General features: G+C 32.8%; 1 protein-coding gene across 1 annotated transcript; it reads right to left on the bottom strand.

The window, feature by feature from the left end:
- Window positions 1-1,740: 1,740 nt before the first annotated feature.
- Window positions 1,741-22,461, bottom strand: LOC138315079 (ceramide synthase 5-like). The gene is made up of 9 exons (XM_069255814.1): window positions 22,091-22,461; window positions 18,096-18,222; window positions 16,286-16,392; window positions 15,923-15,980; window positions 13,274-13,324; window positions 12,015-12,236; window positions 10,402-10,508; window positions 9,771-9,930; window positions 1,741-9,415 (listed from the first exon to the last, which is right to left on the bottom strand). Exons 1-9 carry the CDS (start codon window positions 22,276-22,278, stop codon window positions 9,278-9,280), a joined length of 1,158 nt encoding a protein of 385 aa, XP_069111915.1. The 5' UTR covers window positions 22,279-22,461; the 3' UTR covers window positions 1,741-9,277.
- Between the last annotated feature and the right edge of the window lie 1,308 nt (window positions 22,462-23,769).

Here is a 23,769-nt window from a genome sequence, read left to right as displayed (position 1 = left end):
TTTGATTCATATTTAGTATATAGCCATATAAGGACAAGCGAGGATTTATACTATCAACTGTTCCAATATCTCATCAATGTCAATCCTGGTTATTTTAATAGTTTTAAACAATCAAAACACAGTTTTCCTTCGAAATCGATCGGTGGAGAATTCGTGTAAAAATGACTTGCTTATTATGATTGCTATAATTGTATTTGTCATTCAAAATATATTTAACAAATCACAATAACAAATCGGTCACAATTGACAGATAGTTGTCTCATTTTCTTTTCCTTAAAAGCGTTGATAAAATAGGGACTTTACACATAGATACTTAACAAGTTTTATAAAACTTCATCATTGTACAACTCGTGGGAAAAAGTCACTGTTATTGACTGAAACATAATTATTGACGTTCAAATATAGACATAGTATTGGTAGCGTAAGATGCATGATATTTACTGTAAAACTCAATTATACTTTGTTATACAAAAATATTGTACTTGAACAGGGAATGCAAATTACTGATATAACCATGCAGTCATTGTGAGCATGTTCGTTATAAATCAGACAAGTTAATATTTTTAGAGAAAATATGTAACGGAGGTTATTTTAACGCATATATTTATAGCAATGTTTTAATACACTGTACACAACATTAAATACCATCTATTTAGTATTCAAATAACGATTATACAATTCGGAAGTTTACAATGATATCATTCCCATCACAATGATACCATTCCGTTCATAACTTGATATAATTTCCGGTGACGGTCAATCAGAAAATTATACATATTCCGTTCGTGTCAGTATGAAACGGCTGAAGTTAGAATTCCTACTACAGACTTTGTATTTAGTAAATATCGAATATTTGTTACAATTGTTACGTCAGAATAAAGGCACCGCAGAACCAAACCAAAAATAGATCTCTGGAATTCCCGTCGTAGAGAGGTTAAAGATTAGGAGTCTGAGGATTGGGTATTTAGGTAGCATCAATTTCAAAGGCATAATTTGTTGGTTGGGCATCATAATGTAGATGTAAAATGTATAAAGAAGATATCAGTTTCGTTCAAGTCAGGAAAGATAATCAAGAAAGATAATCAAGAGCGCAATTTTATGAAAATTCTGGTTAAATATAACCCCCCCCCCCGTTTTGCACATCCATGTACATCAAAATTTGTATTTTCGGATAGTTTTGAATAACGCTTTAAATAAATTGCACATAAGGATGCAGTTTACCTAGACATTTCAATCAAAACACCATTAAAAGGGCGGGGGGCTTTATTTTCTAACAAAACTACTTTCGTAGTTGATTTACTGGAGAGAAACCTAAAAAGACAGCTGCATCAAAATAAGATGTCAGACTATATTGTATTCGTCAAGTAAGATGCATGTTACAATTCTGTATCAAATACATGTATATATATCAATGTTATCGATTTGGAGTAGAGTGATGCTATTTCACTGGAGCATACATTTGTATCTCCGAAGACTCTACAAATGACAATCATGTCGGATGTCTTGACTTTAGGCAAACCGAGCCTGTTTTAACCAGACGCCGGACCATAAAACTTCGTTAGTGAGGCAGACGCTCAACGTAAGACCAAACGTAGGGCGGCATCAGGAGAAACATGCTTTTTGTCCTGCTAAAGATTAAAGTTATATACATGTTTACATTCAAATCAGCAAGGCTTCTTGGTCCATACATCGAGCTTTGTTTGCTCAAAATTTTCATGAAATAAAGACTAAACAATAGGATGGCTCTTAAATCTTGGCATACCCCTGATAAAGAGGGGAAGCCGTTTATTTTAATAGATTTATTTTATAAGGAAATATGATTTTAAATTTCTTGAAAAATTTTATCGAAGGTGAGCGAAAATAACGCAACAAACATATATTCTTAAACGAAAACAAAGGATGAGGATTACAATATGCATGATACAAAGATATATTAATAAGAATAAAAACAACCATAAATTCACACATAAAGGTTGGAAGGACGGGGTTGGTTGGAGGGATGTTTTAAATTTCTTCTACCTTCTAAAACAGTATGTAAATGCTGACATTTTTAGAAATATTCTCAATTTTCAAAGATGGCGTCTGAAGCTGTATGGATGGGGCTCTATAATGGGGACTCCCTTTGTCTTACAAGGGCTAAATCAGGGGCTTGACCAATCAGAAGACGTATAAATCTACTATGGGGCTTACAGCGGTCAGTGACCTATGGCCAATCAAATTAGGACTAATTAACATATTTATTAATGGGAATCAATTATGTGTGAATCTTTATGGTACAAAAATATGTCTATGAATAGACATTTGTTTTTTGTCCTGCTAAAGATTAAAGTTATATACATGTTTACATTCAAATCAGTAAGGCATCTTGGTCCATACATCGAGCTTTGTTTGCTCAAAATTTTCATGAAATAAAGACTAAACAATAGGATGGCTCTTAAATCTTGGCATACCCCTGATAAAGAGGGGAAGCCGTTTATTTTAATAGATTTATTTTATAAGGAAATATGATTTTAAATTTCTTGAAAATTTTTAGCGAAGGTGAGCGAAAATAACGCCAAACTGGCCTTATAAGCATAAGGCCAGGCGCCACCCACAAAGGTAAGTATATTTGTTGTTGGTGTAACTTCAAATATGGTTATTTGGGCAAGTACATATACATTGATATACCATGTAAATTCGTTAAATGCGTGTGATTCTCATCTGTAGGATGTCTACATGTGTTCGGGAATTCATTCATTTTTCGTTTTGTTTAACAGTTTATGTATAATTTCCTTCCTAGTTCATGATCGCATTGATTCATCTAACGAATATATTCAACGAATATATTAATAATTTCCTCAGTAGTACACAAACGATAATTTCCTCACTAGTTCACGATCGTGTTGATTCGATTAGTGCGTATTGAATTGTATAGGTGTTATTTATTCACTAGTTCGCGACATGTTACAACTCTGACAGATATAAGGGTATGATAAAAGATATTTAATTGATAAAACAAAACAGCACATTTTATCAGTCATATAAGCTCTAGATATTAAACTCACACACGTCATGTTTACACATACATGGCATTATACAGTCACCGAATTATATACTGAAAAACATCACAAACTAAATATCCCTCACACACTAAAACGGATATACATAGCAATTCCAGATAATTAGACAAGCCCATTGGATCTGATTAAAATATATTTTTATTTAGTGCAAATAGTGGGAGCCATTCATGCCATTTACCCAGATAAATTCCATTCTAAAATCAAGCTCCATGTCATATGTGAAAACGTGTTAAAAGAAATATTTAACTACAAAGTTTTATAAGCATTTTTACCATTAAACACACGTTTACTTGCACAAGAAACTTTTTTTTCATCCATATTTGTCAAATGTGGAAAGTTGAATTATGTTGATACATGTACTACTATATCGTAGATTTCAATCATTATTACGGTTTGCAAAACTGCAAAAATAAGTTTGCAAAATACAAGTTTCAACATAAATGTATGTTATTACATTCAATATTTTAGAACATAAGATGAGAAAAATAACAATATTGGTATTAGTTTTTTCTTTCTAGCAAATACTTTCTCTCTGCCTGAAGTTGATAAGTGCAAGGAATACAGATGATTACGTGTCTGAATCAATACAAATAATTTTGTCTTGAAATAATATCTGTATGTAATTTTAATACATAACATATCAAAATGATTTATCAATCATTTATTCAGGTAAATTATGATAAAATGACATGTCTATAAAAAATGTATATAATAATGTATTATTTTTTTTATAAGTGAAAACATTATTATAACAATGTATATAATAATTTATTATTCATTTTTATAAGAAAATGCATATTATATACAGTAATGCTCTCCATGGTTATCATGTTTAATACAAACAAAAATCTGGGTAAAAGAACAAATGCATAGTAAGTATAGACTTGACATGGTTTTATATAGAATATTATAGAATTTGTGGGGAGAGTTTCGGTACTAAATATTCTCCCACTAATTAACACTTGGTATCCGACATAGGGACTAAAATTATCATTCGCAAATTTACATATTTTGGAGACTGTTAGCAAGTCTGGGTAATATGGAACGTGGTATGTACTTTTATTTTATAAAAATATGAAACATTTGATAGAAATAAAGCAGTAAATACAAGATCGTATAAAACATGTTTACAAAACCAAAACAGACGTAGTTTCACCTTTTTACGTTGCTGTGACTATTATGCACTACTCAATAAAGTAATGTGCAGGAATTTACAGCTTCTGAAATACGCACAGATAAAAAATTATGCTCATGTACAACAATAAATCTACATGAATATAATGAGAGATCATACTATTATAGTAGAAATATAACACTTTAGTAAACTTTGTTAAACGACAGCATGTATATCTGTAAAGCTGTTAGAATTTATGTAAACATAATATACTGTAAAAAATGATCCAGCCAATAGCCATAAAGAGACAAAGCAGATAAGTGGATTTCAATGAACATCTGAACTACTTTTACAGTGGCGACAGATTTCGGACATGTCGCACTGTCGTATGGTGCATGGTCGCATCGCAGAGCGCCAATGCGACTTGGCCGAAATCTGCCACCATATGTTTTTTATACTCATATTTCAAAGAACTATATTGTTAAAGCACCAATATAAACAAGTGTACTGAATCCACGCCGGTAGGTTTGGCGTATGTTTGGAACGTCTTCCGGTTTGATTTCGAAGCGAGAAGGAGAATGGGGAATTTTATTGTGATATTCAATAATGTGTAATACAATCGAATAAAATTTAGTTTTGCATGTTTTCTCTGTATTCAAATTGGCATCCGACTAACGGTCATAGAACTTAATGCTATAAACAACATTTTGTGACCATGTGTTAAGTAAATAATAAATAAACAATAATTAATGACCATAATGATATCTGCATGTTCATCGCCAATTATACATGCTGGTGCTGGGAGCTGGGAGCTTGTAAAGTTTGACAAAATATGCGAAAAAATGTACATTTCAAGAAAAAAGTCAACTCAGTTCATTAACATATATCTGTCAACAAATAATCCCGCCTTTTTGTTGAAGCAGTAGATCCCGTAAACATTTCGGGAATACTTCCTTAAATAATAGCAAATGAACGATGTAGAACGTTGGCAGACCGGGGTTTATTGACGAGATTTTGCATTAGTTACTGGATGCTCAAACAGTTGAACTATCAGCTGGCTATCAATTATTGAGAGTCAAATCTACTGCAGACACAAACCTACATAATAAAGGAAATAAGCTGTCTGTGAAAAGAGCAAATTAATATAAACTATGAAGACATGTTTGGGTGCTGCTGCTGCCCCTGTTGAAAGGTCAAATGGCTTTCGAAACATGCCGAATATATTGGAAGTAGGGATCCAAAACTGTAATATTGCTACGGCAATGACTAGATTTATGAAGAAGAATAAACACATAATGTCGTCTTTATGGTCGTATAACTATATGACACACTGATTCCGGAATATTTATAATTGAAAACCACCGCTTCGGATTACCTTTTAAAAGTCGTTTTCAAATATAATTTTTACAAAGCTAATGACACTCCATGTTTATCGGTGTAGAATGGTTATTCATTATTTGATTTCGCCACAATATTGCCAAAATGAGCATACATGATTTGTATATACACCAAAATGATATATTCGTGCATGTACATTATTGAAATCTATGAAAAACATTTCCGTGCTGTCTTAAAATATTTTAGATGACAAACTAAGCATACTGATACCGGTGCAGATTCAGTACAATTTTAAAATACGTGTAAAATAAATGACGAGCTATGGCTTTCTATCAACATATCAGCTATATAATACAAGTTATATATACATACAGAAAACTACAATAGGCCAAAAGGAAATGCAAAACTAATAGGAAAAAAATAAAGAACGATTAATATTTGGTGATTTAATCATTAAGTGTAGATTGAAAGGAAAGACGAGTTTTACCATGACAAAAAACCATTATTTTTTCTATCAAGACTAAAACTGTTTTCTGCTGACATTATAATCCTATTGTCGTCTACGACATCACCAGACAATTCATAAACAGATCTGTAATTATCCCGTCGATCAGAGCTAACAACTTCAATTAAATATAAGCTATCGCATACATTAACTCTACGTATAATAATATCTAAGCTTAAATGGAGCAATGCATTACTCTTCACGGGCAACACATATCACACACTCCCGCACGCAACACATTTCAATCGAAACGGAAAGGCAAGGTGTATTATGTACAAATACTATTATAGTACAAAAATAAAAATAATGAATCATGCCAAATGACCCATTTTGTACAAATAATTGTGATCAAATAGTCTGTTTATTTTTTTCCATAGCAGAATAAAGCATATTTATGGTGTATAAGTAATACACATTTTAATCATTCATTAATTTTTATGGCGATAAAAAAACTATTAAATATATCACTTAGATTATACATAATTAATTAATCTAGATAACATATTCATGTGTCTTATCCTCAATATGCCTTCAATGAGATTTATGAAGCGAGTCTAAGGAGTTTTCTTCATTTTTTATGAACGCTGGCGAGAAAAAAATGAAAAAATTCTAGACTCTAATGTGATAAATAACTTGACGTGATTGACTATGAAATTGACATAATTGAATAATTGAACCTTTTGCATAGATAATCATGTAAGAATTAATAAATATATCAATTGAAAACACTACTTCCATTTTAAATATGACCCTCACTCAATATAATATAATATTTTATGCAAAAATGATATGTAATTGAAAGCGTCTATTATCTTTCTTAACTTGTTGTGCTTTGATGTCAAAAATCGTGGACACATACATTATTTTGATATTATAAAGTATGCCCAAATAAATCGCTAAAAAAATGAATACATGTAGTATTGGTACCCCGACAGGCATCCATGTCTATTGTAAATAGTAGGATACACATACATACAAACACGTGACACTAATAAATAAACAATCAGACCAATTTCGCTGTACAACTAACAATATAATGAAAAAAACTCGTTGCTTTAATTTTTTAATTGTCACCAAAAATCGTCAATATCATTATAGATTTTTTTTCCGACCGCTAGCGTGAACTCTTATGTCCAAGGATTAACTTCTAGCAAGTTCTAAAATTAACTTATGTACCAAACTAGACTTTGTGAAGCCAATTAAATATAAATATTAAACACACGAACCAATACACCAATGGATCAGTGATGTGTTATATCAATATGGTCGAATCTGAAATAATGAGCTGATCAGGCTTTGTTCTAGTTAATATTACGTATCAGTATCTATATCACAATATCAAACTCGTCCCTATAAAGTCCATATACTTGTACATGTATCCATAAATACCTTAACTGGATTGACGTTTTGGAACTTACTATACATTCATTTAAAAGCAATAAACAACAGCCAGTTTGGTACTACGTAAATTTCTAAAGTTGCCTTTGGTGATAATTTGTTTTTCACTTAACTGTGAATGTAAAAAAGCAAAATGGACTTTGATCATCACACTTTTGCTTACGTATTGTACAAAGGATTTTGTGATATATTGTCTTGATAGAAAATAAAAATATTTAGTTTTATAAAAAAATACATCATTATTATGTATATCTATGTATATATAAAGAGAGAGGAACAGGAAATTTTGAATATTTTACATAAAAATCAGTTATACAAATTTGATATGTTTTTGAAGAATATTCTTCAAGGCATCACATGGACTTCATATATCATATACCCGGTACATAACGGAATATACATTTAATATAGTACATTGTATCACAAAAGCTTATATATGTATTATATAAGGTCTATTTTAATTATTTAAAAGACATCTAGAAATAATAGTTTTAGGTCTTTTCTTAACATTAAAACCTCACGATTGGATACAATAGATAATTTATAGAAACGCGTTGATTTATATTTATAGAATTTTGCATTGAATTAAGATAGGTAGGTGTTTGTAGGAAAAATGGGGAATGCAGATCATGACAAAAGATGTCAATATGCGGTTTGGAATGTATGTGGGGTGGAAAAACAAGAATGGAATAGCCTAGACCAATCAATCAGCTGGATGAGCAAAGAACTGTCAGTACATGCAGCCCTTACAGTTGTTGTATCTCGTTTTTTTTATCAGGGATGGGTAGATTTTGAATAAACATATAAATGGAAACAAATGCAGATCTCATCAAATATTTACTTGGTTTTACAATATGTATTTGTGGGTTGTTTTGTATACTGACATAAGGATTATAACATAAAAAAACTTCTATGGCTTCTTCCAATATACTGATACTTGAAGATTCTGATAAGTAGCATCAAGTGGCAAATATTACGACTTTGAAAGGACATAATTGACAGATCGCGATTCAGTGAAAATTTGAGAATTAAAATAATAATGTCAATGCATATCACCAAACGTTCTGAATCAATGAGGATTTAAAAGTTCTCCATCGATATATAACTGTTCTGTATTAATATGGTTAGGATTCAAAGTTATATCAAGCCGTCTATAACAGCTCTATATCTTTGGGTGGGGAGTGTAATATATCATGTACCAAAGGATTGCAAGCTCTATAATAAATGGCCTTATTGGTTACTTAGGATGTTAAGTAGAAACTCTCTAAAAACCCAGGTAGATTTTAAATGATTGTTAAGTCATGTTTTATGACTGTAACGTCAATATTTATTTTACAGAGAATATGATGTAATTTTTACTCTCAAAGTCACAATCGATACCAACCCGCAAGGACAAACTCTGTAATATACGAAGCGGGAATTATAAGATACACTGTACTGTAGGATTGTTGGTAATCTAATTCCATAAGTGACATGGCGCTTTTAACTGCTAGGTGCAGTACAAATTTTAAGCGACAGAAGAGTGTGCGAAAATAACATTTTGTGAACCATGACTTTTAACAAGATCGGCTGTTTAAATTTGTTTACATCATATAAATAAAATGAACTAGGGATAAGATGGAAGGCAAACGATGGAAAATATGCTGGTCAAAGCATCATTGTTACGGGTGGAAAGAACTATAATCAACTTAACGGGAGTCCAATGTTTTAACATAGGATGTTACGTTAACGTGCAACAAAGTGTTCATTTTCAATTTGAGCAAATCATTAAGCTTCCATTCACTAACCCAAAGACAGTAATCCTTATATTGTACTTTCCATTAAAACCTCTTGGACGGAATCCTAGACATATAATAAGATTACTTATGCTTTACACTTGTTCCTGCCGCCTGTAGGTAGTGGATTTCTCGGATATGAGGTGCCGTTAGCGTCTCTTTCCTCCGGTTTATTTTCTTCCTCTCCTCCTGTGGATTCTTCTGTATCACTTCGAACATCTTTAAGCTGAAACGTTAATAATATATTTATATCAAGATTACTATATCTTATTAAAAGTTACCGTTCAAAACTTTATTGTTTCGTAAACGACCAAAGTGGACCTAATTTAAAATTGAGCCGAAGAGGATATCAACTTAATAAATAGTTTTGTTGTAGGTAGGTACTTTATATATCGCGAATGTTTGTCTCAAATAAAGTATAGATATGCCATTGTACTAATAAGACAATATACATGTTTTAATTTCATTTGTTTCTACATTTGTTCCTCCAATATGTATACGGCTTTTGTTTATTTCTTTTCACAACGCAATGTAAAGTTAGTATTTCTTTACACATTCAAATATATTTCATTAAAAGTTACCTTTTTCTCGCCAACGAATTTGTTAACGAAGATGCGGAGAATCATTACGGTCCATATTATGTGAAGCACCTGTAGAATCCAGAGTAGACCGTTCAGGAGCCACCACGCACCCCAAAAATTATTATATTGTAGGGACTCTATGGACGCAGACCATACTACCCTGTAAAAAATAAAGACAACTTGTTAAACAAAGATGAAATATTTGGTTTGTCTGTAGGTATAATCCATAACAATTATCTTAATGCAGTAAAAAGTCATGGAAAGAGTCATTCATGGCGTTGTTCGCTTGAGTACTTAATTAATACTTTCTACCATTTCTCCTTTGCTGGTGGGCCATGGTGGCCAAGATTCTGCCACATGATTCAAATCCATTATATGGGTAAACTTTGCGTGTAATATATGTCGTCTCTTAATCTAATACATTGCATGTCCCTGCATGACCTAGGTTGTAACTATCAAACAAAATACAACAGGCTTGTTTTTAAACAACAACAAAATTAAACACACAACAGATGGTTGTAAGATTTAAGACTGTTGGATTATCTGGACTGCTAATATGTGAGTGAAAGACCAAGATGGTATAGGTAAGTGAAAAAAGATAAATACGGTTGATGTATCTTCATCCACTTACTTATATGGATATAAATAGAGTCTTGTATACAACCAGATGATAAAAAATATTCCAAACAGTGTGTCTGTTAAGGTTTCTTTCTTCAGATAATTTGCCATCTTGGCGCCCTGAAATGTAAAATAAAATCACCTTAACAACATGGTAAAGTAGATAACGTTTGAGGGAATTGAAATATGGAAGATTGAATCCAACTGGTTATAAAATGTTGAATAAAATAGCTAACAGCGATCATTCATTTGTAAATTCCAAAAAATACTGATAATGTCATTACACAGAATACTTTCAACTGTGAAGTCAATATTGTTTATATTGTTGGTCACATTAAACTACTTCAGAAATATTCTTTTTTTCTCTCTAAATAAATTCTAAGAATGCTTACAAAATGTAACTTACATGCAAGCCATATATTAATCAAGTTTGTCAACTCAATAACGACACGTGTAGCGGATTCTCACAAAAGTTTGCACATACAATTTTTTCCATATCTCGATAAAATTAAAAAAAAGTGACATCAATGCTTATGATTAATTCTATAATCTGTTTGATCAAATAAAGCATGTGCAAATGTACCATATTTTTTGATTTTTCAAATAATTTTTTTTTTCTGAATCAATACACAACGTCGATATCTCTATTGTGACGTCACGATAACGTCGGGGTTTCGCGCAATTCTTTGATTTTTTTCATAGTGGTATGCAAAAACGTATTGGCCAATCAGAAAGCCAAATTTGGAATGAAAACAAAGAAAATCAATGATATACCAGTATACAACAATATATTTCTTATATTTACATTTCGACCCACAATTTCTTTAAAAAGTGTTCCGATAAATAAACTTTTGTTTTTTTTAACATTAAACGATTGATGTAACAGCCGGTCAATTGATGACATCTTGGAACAGCTGGCTTATATTGTTGTGAGAGTACACAAAATATAGTCTTCTTTCATTCCATTTATACAACATTTCTTAGATATTTCATTTTCTGTTATGTGATTTAAGATTTCCACTGTATTCATACCTTCAATATATTTAAGATTTGTCAATACAGATACAATTGACCTATTCGATGCGCATTCACACTACTGGCGGAAGTTAAGAGTTCCGATTTGTGTATTCTTGCGCAACAAACAAAACGTTTACACAAGTGTAAATACATTCCCGATTGCTAAGGTTATATAGCAAAGAGAAGATGGACATGTAAATATTTTAAAGGCTCGATCACTATCTTTCCAGAACGACTTTTGATTTTTAAAATTGGAATGTGAAAACGCAAAAGTTATAAGCTTACCGTTAATACTATCGTCATCATCATCTTCTGAACAATTTAATTAAAATACATCAAATAACAAGTTTTATAACATGTGCCGTTTTATGTTTCCAGCCGTCGTCCTAATTACCGCGCGTTAGTTGACTATCATTGCGCCAGACGGCAACACAGCGAAATGAATCTGTACTGTTAATGTATATTACATAGACGTCTTACTTTGTTTGGTGTTGAAACCTCAGATTAGGTCATCAATATGTTTTTGTATAATATCATTGTTTTAAAGAAACGTTTAAGTTTTTTGTCCGGAAAGGTAGTGGACCTTTTAAAGAAAAAAGCAAAACATACAGCCATCCAGAGATCGACAGAATCATGGACGACTATTACGAGCATTCCAATACGGATCATATTGGAGGCAAAGGAGAAGTAGATAAGAGCAATGGTCACAACATGGTGTAGGAACATCTGATTCGAGTCCTTCCTTCTATGATCCGACAGTACGAAGAATACCAAACTCCAGTAAAACGCTAGCTCTATCGTGTAGAACCAGAAAACATCGTTTGGTACATGCTGAAACAAGAGAATGCCAGAATTAGTGCTCATCATGCCATTTTTACCAACGAAATAGTAACTAATTTTGAAACAAAAACATTTTTTTAAATGTAACCACATTAAATAATTAAAATGCAATAAAAAAGTTTTTGTTGTCATTTTTATTTTAGTTGATACAAATGTAGTATCTCCCGATAAGTTTAGTTTGTTACACAATACACAATGTATGTTATATAATTTACCTATCAAAATCGAAATATTTAATTGATAACAAAGGTTTTTCGTATTCAATCTATACTCTGACTTTGAAGACAGAAAATATTGGTGATTTTTCCCTGAATGCATCAAGGACAATTTCAATTTTTATGAATTCAAAAGGTCACGCTTTCAGCAAACTCTTATATTTTATTGCATCTATTTGTACATAAATATAGGGACATGGCTGACGGTACTAGGCATATTTGAAGACCTAATTGAGCTAGACCATAAAATGCACAATACTTTTCAATTCAGAGTCTTCTTAATAAAAAATCCAACATGAGATTTGAGTACAGGTAATATAATATTTATCTTCATGTTTGTATTACGTCTTTAACGTCTTACAACAATATTCAATAAAGTATGAAAGTAAAGACACCGAGTGCAAACTACTTATTCTATAGATTATGGGGCGTCTCAGACAGAGGACAGAAACCTGAGCCTCACACACAGGACGGACCTGTTACAAATTTCAGAAGCATTTTAAGATATGCAACGGGGATAAGAGGTATAATGTTAACGAAGGTCGGACCAACTTTGGGTAAATATCTGACAGAGTATGATATCGGTCACATCACCTTTGAGTAATGTTTGAAAAGAGGGTGACAATGGCTAAACCAAAGGTTTCTTCAGCTAGAGCTGGATAGTTCAAATCCATACAGAGGGTGATGGATACCATTTCGTTAATGTCTGACAGAAAAGACTAAACAAACAACGGGTATAGGCTTTTGATAGAGGGCAATGAAGACTCAAACAACGTGTGAGATTACATACTTATGAACACTCTTTATAACTACCTGGTGACTGTAGTCTATCCAGCAGTGCTTTGTATCCCACAGGTAAGGCTTCTGTAAAATCAATCGCATAAATAATGCAAACTGGCACAATGAAAATGTGTCACGGGTAAAATTGAATTACAATGTATATTGGTGCTATATTTAGATCTATTAAACAGTTTCCCATTCAAGGACCGCGTTGCAATATATTCAGTCTTTGCATATTGGTTATCTGTCCTTACTAGTAGTTGTGATGCCATGTTCTTGTGAGCGACCACTGCGTCGCTTTCCCTAAAGTGTGGCGTTACGCTAAGAGAAACATACTGTAACAATGTAGACCTGCTCGATTGGCAGATAACGTTATAATATCCGAATGCAAAAAAGTTAAGATGATAATGATAACCATACTGTTTATACTGTATAATGTATCTACAATGTGTCTTTGAATGCATGCATGGTACGTTTCATGTTTTGCTATAACGGATATACAAATTTAATTTGTAATAGAAATACATAACACGTATTAATGGTTAACAATATTACACTGTAACTGTGATTTGTGTTATAGATACCCAAAATGCATTATGACACAATATTACATATTACAGGTACATGTACCAGTAATTTGTGTTATATATAAAGTGATACAAACACGTGTATTTAAATATTACTTAATTTCCCACAACGATTTAACCTGGGGTATGTGCAAGAATTCATAGAATACTGTCGATACGGTCAACGTCAGTATGTTCAGAGTAATGCATCCTTATGAATATGCTCTTTATCAAAAGAAAACAAATCATGATTCCAAATTTCTGGTGGCTATGTAAACCCCGTTCTCTTATTTTAGAAATACTGCAACTGAAACATGATACACAGGTACCACGTGTAAGAATAAAAAAAAACATGTAAAAGAATGATTTTCACTTGCAAATAAAATGTCAGCCACCTATTGGCGACACAAAGCATAGAGAAAAAAAAAGCTATTAATATTAGTGATGTGACAAAATTGTGTCGCATATCAAATCTAGAACATCTAGTACATCAAAATATTTAAGCTTCATAAGCTGCCAAACCGACATTTAGCTTGCTACTCATTACCCTATATATGTTAGGATCTTATAAACATGATTATTACAAATACGCTACCATATCATTATACAGATTACTACCATAAAAGTCTTTGTGTTAGCTAACGTAATGTAAAGTACATCAGTAAATAACAATTTTTGTACAATAACAATAAGTTACCACAGAAACTTATAACAGCCCTAAGATAAGGCTTGAATCGGCTATAATTGCAGCGACACGTTAACTGATAATCAAATCAGCATGTGGCTAGCTGAGTTGACAGACATTTATTAAACAAATCACTACAAATCAAGAATTTGAAAATCAAACCACAAAATAAAGCACGGGCGGGTATGCATACATACATACATACTTCACAAAAATACTTCAATCATATAAGATATAATAAATATTTTGTGGAGGAGAAAGGGGTGTCCTAATATGTCATTTTTGTATCATTGTCGGTAACAGTTACAACACACTAACTAAAAGATATACTTCTTGCCATGAAAATGTATGGAACATATAAAAATATAATGCTTCCATTTTTTTATATCAGACAAAATTATCAACTTCAAATGTGATGTGCTGATATTATAAAACATTCAATGCAAACTCACACACGAATTGAATATTGTATGACACTGAATAAATAAAGTAATTGGCATAGGTAATGGCCATGAACATTTGTAACCATCATATTTCAAATTTGATTTTTGGCATTAATAGCAATACCTTTCAAAATTCACCACAGAACGTGTATGATTAATGATATATATTGTATATATAAAATCGAAGACCAATTTTTTCATGTTTCTTTAGAAGGTCACATACATTAATTTGGCAATTTATGTCTAAATGATTTATTTAAGAATTAAATTATTTTTACATCCAAGGGTACATCAAAGTAATGGCCAATATAGCATATGATCCTGGACATACACATTTTTATTCCGGGTTGGGCATACAGTAAATGTAATATTGCATCATAATGTCAAGTCTCAATTTTTATAACTAAACACTATTTATACTCAATCCGGCTTACCTACACGAGAACTGGCAAAGTGCAGCTTACAAAACTACACAGGTTACATAATATATTGAAGGCCATAATTCGACATCAGGTAATTTGGAATATTGTTACTTTCAAAATTTGATGCAGCATTTTACAATTTCCGAACATGCAAATCTGCTTAGAATGTACAAAGGTATTTAATTAAGATGGGTAAGGAACAAAACTCCATAACATGTCAGATTAATCTATTATTATTGATTTAGTTTGATATTTTGTTCTTTTACTGCTGTTAATTCAAGGTTATACAAGCATATGCCAGGTTTAAACACTCGCAATATACAGGTGGGGGGACTAGGGGTAATGGGCTAAAACACCATATAACTACTTGCCATAATATCTAAACAATAAGGAAGATGTAAATACACATGCAATTTGTTATTGTGTAAAACAATTTAAAACGAAATAATGAACTAAATATGAACACTCAAATCACACAAATAACTTTGTTAGCAGCACCCACAAATCTATAATGATACCAAGCAAAGCTGAAACATGCAAAACCAATCCATATAATGACAACTTACATCCCAAAGGATATACAACCCAGAAAAGAAGCTGGAGGAGTAAAACAGGAAATGCCAACTGAAAGTGAAAATAACATTATCATGTGTAACCAATACAATAAAAACAATTCTTGTGCCCGTTCGTTTTCAATGCAGTTCTCCTCTAGTCAAACCTCCTTTCCTAACATTTTGTTAAATTCGTAAAAGTTATCTTAAATAGTGCTTTGCAGCAAGGTCCTTTCTTTCTAATGTAAGGGCAGATAAATCGGCATGTCAAAACATACTCATTCCCTTTAGTAATTAAAGATGTTTAATCTACATAAACTCATAAAAGAACTGCTTATCAATTTTATCTGCTTACACTCTGTACTTTTTATGCTTTACCTGCACTCTCTGAATTTTCGCATCCTCCCTGGCATTTCCTGACTTCGCCTGTGCCTGAACCATCTCTGTATTTGTCTTTCTGTCAAACTAGTTTTCTTCGATAATTCCTGGTAACAATAACGTATATCATTAACATTATAGACGTATGACAACATATGAAAAAAAAATATGTCCGACGATAACGCAGTTTTCACAAACACCATTCTTATAAACAAACTACCGGTGCAAAAATATGTTAAAGCATACTCTTAAAAAAGGTTATACGATACAACAAAGATGTTATAATATTTTTCTGGGCTATACTTTAGGGTCAGCAGCATAATATATGCAATTTTCTAGACATTGTCTGCTAAAATTCAGGGATGCAAAAATGTCACAAAGCATACTTCATGATACTTGTATTAAAGATAGTGAGGTAAAGGCAAAATATCATACAATAGTAATTCAAATATCTACCAAATATCTTCCCATAGCGAAACTAACCAGCATTTCCATTGGGACAAAATATCTACTTTGATAATGTCATTGCGTCAAGCATGAAGCTAGATTATAAGCTGAAGTCCAGATAAAGAAGATTGATATACATAAAATGACATTATCAACCATTAGTAAACAACCTATTAAGGAGAAATTGAACACAATTGTAATATACCAGATTTTCTTTATTCCAGACTGAATAGGGATTACAAATCAACCAACTGATAAAATTTAAATAATTATAGAGAGATCCTCAAACCCCGGCTGGGACTTGGCGCTAATAGATTACATTATTACAGGAATCCAAAGCTAACCACAGGAGGAATGCTATGCCAAATCACTCAGGTCATAGGAATATGCATGGATGTAAGACTGATATAATCAAGGCGGCGACTGGAACGCTACTTTGACGTTGCCATCTACCATATAAGTTATTTCTTCTCAATCCCGTCCTTACACTTGTGTATCTTACTATTGCTAAAATAGCCCCATTTTGTACAAATTTTAGTCCCCATACCATAAGGAAGCTACAAATACAATATGTGTGGTTTCAAACACTTATTTTCATGGAAGAAGCTGTATATATGGAAATAGCCAAATGACCCTTTTGGCCTAGTGTCCCAAGCCCCAGATAGAATAAGGTACGGAGAGGTTTTTGGTTAGACAGTTACTCGACAGTGGATGATACAAATACCCGGCATATAGCTATACATAATCAGGTCAGTGATTTCATACCAGCCTTTCACTAGATTTATCTAGCGTAAATTGATCCAGCAAGTCTTACATGGGTGTTTTTAGTTATGATAAAGAGTTTTTGTATGATGAAGTTTTAGATCGAGATTCATGCCTGACTGCCCACTGAAACGTGGGGTATCTAATGTGTTAGTCTGTATCTTGTGTCAATATTGTAGAGAATATAGTCCATCAAAATACAACATTGATCTTGCATTTGTTTATCAATTGGATTATACCAAATGTGAATGCAATGGACTTATTTCAAAGTCAATAGCAATGTATACTCAATGGAATCGTATCATGAGCTGAAGCAGTTAGATAAAAGACACTATTTCCAACATTCAAAGGAAACTCGTTAAGGCTTGGGAATCACATTACTCTGAACATTACACAAGTCAGTTCTTCGTTCCTGGTAGATGGATAGTAGTGTAATTTAGGTAGGTCATCGGCATCGTGGAATGATCATGACCAAACATTGAATTTCAACTCACTGATGTTTTAGTTTTATCAGTAATTCTAACAGTAAGCTTATAAGTTTGGTATTAGGGCTATATGAAGCACTGTCGGGCTTTATTTAGTGATGAATTATTGTGTTTACCTGGACGTGTTCCTGCTCTGGGTACTTCTCCCTAGCATACACAGCTTCCAGTGTCGGGTTCTTCTCGATAGTGTAAGTTTTCTTGAAGGTAAGACCCATGTACAAGGCAAATGGCACAACCAATAACCTTTAAAATCATAGATAAAGACAGCTAAAATTATCACGTGTAAAATAATTATTGCGTTTAGTGTTATAGTTTAAAAAGCTCCTCCGCTGAAAAATGGTATTTTTTCGCTTCAAAAACAGGAGCAGACCATTTAGTATTTTTCTTTAGTTACAAAAATTATTTACTTTACACCATTACCACCATTGCAAAGTTTTAGCTTCTGATTTTACTTCAAGTTAAAAATATAAAAAGTAATTAATTGCATCCCGAAAAAAATCGTAGCACTATATCGTACAATGTATATGGAATGAAGTACTGACTGCGCATGCACCAAAGGCAAAATAAAATAAATATTATATTATTTTTGTGTTAATTAGCCATATGTATACACGATTATACACCAATTATTGTTCAAATAATGAACATAATTTACGCTCTGTCGGCGGTGGAGCATCTTTAAAACAAATATGCAAATATATTATGTATCTGTTTAAAAATTTTGTGTTTCAACCAGATTTCACACTATATACCCGTGTCTTTTCCAAAGAGTAAATTTTGAATTTACAAATATTACTACATTGTACTAAAAACTAAATTATCTTTATAGAGATAGAAACAAAGGATTTGATAGCGAGAAAAATGTTCGCATACTGTGTACACATGTACACCAGACATTGATACTGGTGAGATTTTATTTAAAGCGTATGTTAAAAATGTATATCATTGCATAAATATCTACAAAAAGAATGGCCATTTCTTTCAATCTTTGCGTCAGTGGTACCAAAACATTGTGTAAAGTGCACGGGTATGCTATGGAACAATGAAATGCACTCAAGCAAAGCAAGTAGCAATAATCTATCCGACTTTTTTTATAATGTACTACATTGACTAATGTATACTACAGACTAAAACTATGAAAGTCACAATACATCAGGCCCACAAATCCACTTGATCGAACGTTCGCCGCTGTGAGAAGGCTCTGGGAAAGACACACCGAAATAGAGAGTGTGACGACTGATTTACTTGTCAGAATAATCAATGTGACCTGGTGGGATGTTCGGTGAATTCGGCGACATGCATCAGTGAAGTAAATTAAAAGGATAAAAGTTCACTATTACAAGGAGAACCGCGGCCTCCCAAAAATATCCACACACCGCAACACATTGCAAACATGAGAGGCCGTCCTTAAATGACCCTGGCTGTTAATAGGACGGTAATATGATAAACCAATGCAAACCAAACGAAGAAAGTCCACTTACTCATCTTGTGATCCCTAACAAAATTCATTTAACATTCTCAATCTCAGTATACAAAATGCAAACATGACACTATATTACCTCTCTTATGAAGGTACTTTTATCTACGAAACAAGTAATATCCTAATCTATAAGGTAACTTTCATTTCACCAAAATATGCTTTTTAAGATAAACATCAATGTGACATTATAACTATCTTTCAAATAATGTTCAAGATATACACAGGTTGTAGATTTGTTTATTAATAAAAAAAAATAAAAATAAAAATAACATAGTGCTTGTGCTAGAAATGCAACCTTTGAGATGATATATTAATCACAAACTACAAATTGTATCTTGTTAAATAGATCTTGGACAGGTCATTGTATAGCTGCAATATTGTAGCTCAAAAGACTATTTGACAGAAAATGGTGTCGTCTTTTCCGGCCGAAAGGTATAGTAGGCCGGGTACGTATATTCGTTCTAGTCATTGTACGGTGGACATTTAGATATGCTAACTTTACCTGTCAGTGATAATATAGAAATTTAAATGCATGGTACTAATACATGTTTACTGTTCAACAAAAAACGTTTATCTCTATCAATTCAAAAGGACTTAAAGTTTAATTTAGTCGACCGTTTCCTTTAGCTGATGACCATTTATTCTTTTCAATAGAGTAGAAAAGATTCGTCTATGGTTACAACCACCTTGATTGTATACAATAGGGAGATATTTAAACGGACAGAACAGGACACATTTACACACAGTTAAAAATATAGACATGTACCTAAGATTTCGATAACAACCATAAACAGGTAAATCTGAAATACAACTTAAAGTTTGGTTGTTAACTACCAAAGATTGAACCCTTTTAGGGATGCATAGTTACATTATTTCGATCAAATGCTTTCTCTAAAGTTTTAAAGGCAATAGTAGATTGTTGTCTTCATCGCTTTAATCATAAAATAAAATGAGGGAGTACAAATATATATTTTAAAAGTGTCTGCACGACATGAGACCTCTGGATGCAGGTAAGTATATATATAGTCTAAATTCAATATTTCACATTGGTTTGAAACAGAATTTAACTACACAATTTTCTCTACGATATATCAAGGAAAATACAAACATTATATTATAGTCGCATGAACCAAAGTTAGCAATTAAGATATAGAAAAACAAAAACGAATAATTGAAGTCTATTTCCATTTTATAATTTAATTCAAACATTACTCTAGTATTTAAAATGCTTAATTAAAAACTATTATCAGAATATACCTACTATGGAGCTATCTTATATAGGAACATTGCTATGAAAGAAGAATACGGGCGCACGTGTTGGATGTATCTATATGTGTGCTATGTATCGACTGGATTATAAAATAGGCTTTGTTGCACTTTGCACCGTATATAAACATGCACCTTTTGATGATCTTTAAATTGTTAAGAAATACAGAATTGGACCTGGATTTGTCTATGGGCACAATTAGCTTGATTGTATACAATAGCGAGAAGCTTAGACGGACCGAACGGGACATAATTTTTTTTTCTAAAAATCAGTTCTTTCTTTAAAATAGATGTGTGTATGATATAAGCTTAATCAATAACAGAAATATACCAGAATCAAGAGGCATAAAGGACACTTTTTCACACAATTTTATATAGGGGTAGCAGTTGGTTGTCCAAAGTATAGTAATACATAGGCAGGATCAATACAAAGTATATATCTTGACATGATCCAGTAGCTAACTATATATAGTTACAGGTAGGCAGGAACAGTAAAAGCCAAATTATAGACAGCTTTAAGGTGGCTAATCCTGTCTTTTAAACTTGTTGAAATATGTTATTAAACCTCTTAAGCTTGTGTCTAAGGTACAATTACAGCGTTAGCATTGAACCAAACATGTACACATGTATACACATGTACAGATCTGATTAACAAAATAATAATGAAAATCTTTGCAATTCAAAGTAAATGGATAGGCCTAGTGCGTTCTGCACTATACGGCATATGTATTATGTATGTAACATCGTAAATTCCTCCGATTATTTTTCGGAGCACCCGTCTATATGACGGTACAATGGAGTCAGATACACTCCACAATGGATTACTGGGTTTAGTGTCTATGGCATCCAACAACCAACTCTTCCAGCACAAACTAACTACAATTTATATACAGCATTCCTAACACGGTTTTTTATAATTATCATTAAAAAGTTATATATCAATAATTGCTTTAAAAATAAGAATAAACACAGTCATATTATCGTTACATGTTATACTAGCCAATAGTATACAACATGTACATTTAGTAATAGTAACAAAGTAAAAAAGCAATCAGATTACCTAGACATATACATGTTAAAACATCAGTTATCAGCAAATACTGAAATACTTATTGGTCTGCTTCACTGATGATTAAGAAATGATATTCCTGAATTTAGGCCAATCCTTCATACTCTTCATGTTGTTAAACTTCATATTGTGTGATATTAAACAATTTATCATAAACCTTAGGATTGGTATATATATTTAAACATTATATCAAAATAAATCATGAATTTCTAGGGCTGTCAATACACGGTCCGACCTTACTAGACTTTCACCGCCCGGCTGTCACCAGCCGGCACATATAAATATAGGTAACTTACCTTTCATACGTCAGACGTATTCCTATTAAAACAATTCCTAGAACAATGCTTGGAAGGAACACGTGCCTCTCCAATGGGTAGTAAACGCCAGGAGGAGGATTCTCAAAGTCCTCCCATGTTACATTGTTCATGAGCCAATATTTATCGTCCCAAAACCAGTCCCGAAAATCCTGGAGTTTCTCCATCATTGTACATGTAGGCCTATCGATATCGTGTATATATTCAGGTATATTGGCCAGGTCCTCGTCAGCGAGACGCTTCACACTTTCTCGCGGCTGATCGGGACACACTACAGTTCAGAACACAGAACTAGTTTACCACAATGTACAGGAGTAAATACTACAATAGTAGGTAGTATATCGTTTTTTCAATGTTGCTGCACTGTTCAGGTGTTCTTCTGTATGTTCTTAGTTAAAAGTCTAAAATAATAAGTGCTGCTTAAGTAATAACTGACAATTGAATATATTTTAAATGCTATTTAGACATGCATGGGCTTTGTTTGTTTCATTATTTTAACGTCCTATTAAAGGCCCACTACATTTCCGAAACGGCTTTTAATTTTTAGAATGGGAATGGAAAATGGGATCGAAAATTTTATAGAGTAGCAAAAGTTATGAACTTACCGTTGATAATAAACGTATCATCACCCTCTGAACAATTTGATTAAAATAAATACAATTATAATTTTCATAAAGCGGGTCTTCTTAAATACCGCGCGGTACTTGACTATCACTGCGTCTGACGGCAAAACAGCGAAGTGACTCTCCACTGAACATTATCATATATTACGCAGGAAATTCTGCATATGTTTGGTGTTGTTACATCACCAATGTGTTTTCTGATGTTATCAATGTTTTTTAAGAATTTTTTTAATTTTGCTCCGGAAAGGTAGTGTACCTATAACAGCTAAGGTCATGTAAGGACGGCCTCACATGTATGCTGTGTGAAGTATGTGTGAAGTGCGAGGTGCGTGTTTTGGGAGACTGCGGTATGTTCGTGTTGTGTCTTCTTGTATAGTGGAGCTGTTGCCCTTTTATAGTGCTATATCAATGAAGCATGTCGCCGAAGATATCAAGCAACACATCCCACCCGGTCACATTATACTGACAACGGGCGAACCAGTCGTCCCACTCCTTGTTTGCTGAGCGCTAAGCAGGAGCAGAAACAACTACTTTTATAGACTTTGGTGTGTCTCGGCCAGGGGACAGTATCCAGAGCCTTCCTCACTGGGGCGAACGCTCAACTCAAGGCCAAAAGTGAGGCGATGCCAAGGGAGGCATTAGGAAAGATAAAGTCAGTTAGGAAGAAGAGAAAAGATAAGATCCTAAATTTAGTCGCCTTTTACGATCATGCAATAGGGGCAGCAGGTGGTTGGCCTTTATTAAAGTTAAAGCCTAAAGCATGAGAAAAAAATAACAATAGCCTATATACGTATATAATATGTAGATACTCGAAAAACTTTAACAACATGTCACAGTAAACATTAGAAATCTAATTGAAAGTTAGATTTGTCACTATCTTCTTCGATGTTGTTCTCTAGACCTAGAAATATATTTTAAGATTCACCTGTGCCTGTGTATATATTATGGTTTAGTTGTGTGACAAGGTCCAGCCCTTTCAACAAAACATGTTTAACGATCCATTAATAGCCGAGTCATTTAGGACATTACATACTTTTT

Source organism: Argopecten irradians, chromosome 2, assembly GCF_041381155.1.
Source record: "Argopecten irradians isolate NY chromosome 2, Ai_NY, whole genome shotgun sequence".
NCBI classification, from domain to species: domain Eukaryota; kingdom Metazoa; phylum Mollusca; class Bivalvia; order Pectinida; family Pectinidae; genus Argopecten; species Argopecten irradians.
Note: the sequence above shows the minus strand (reverse complement) of the source record. Positions and strands in the feature narration are given on the sequence as shown.

Coding starts and splice junctions, on each gene's coding strand:
- LOC138315079 (XM_069255814.1), bottom strand. CDS start 22,278: ATGATGGAGAAACTCCAGGATTTTCGGGACTGGTTTTGGGACGATAAA. Junction 16,393..18,095: donor CAGAGCAGGAACACGTCCAG/GTAAACACAATA, acceptor TATTGTTACCAG/GAATTATCGAAGAAAACTAG. Junction 15,981..16,285: donor CGAAAATTCAGAGAGTGCAG/GTAAAGCATAAA, acceptor TTTCACTTTCAG/TTGGCATTTCCTGTTTTACT.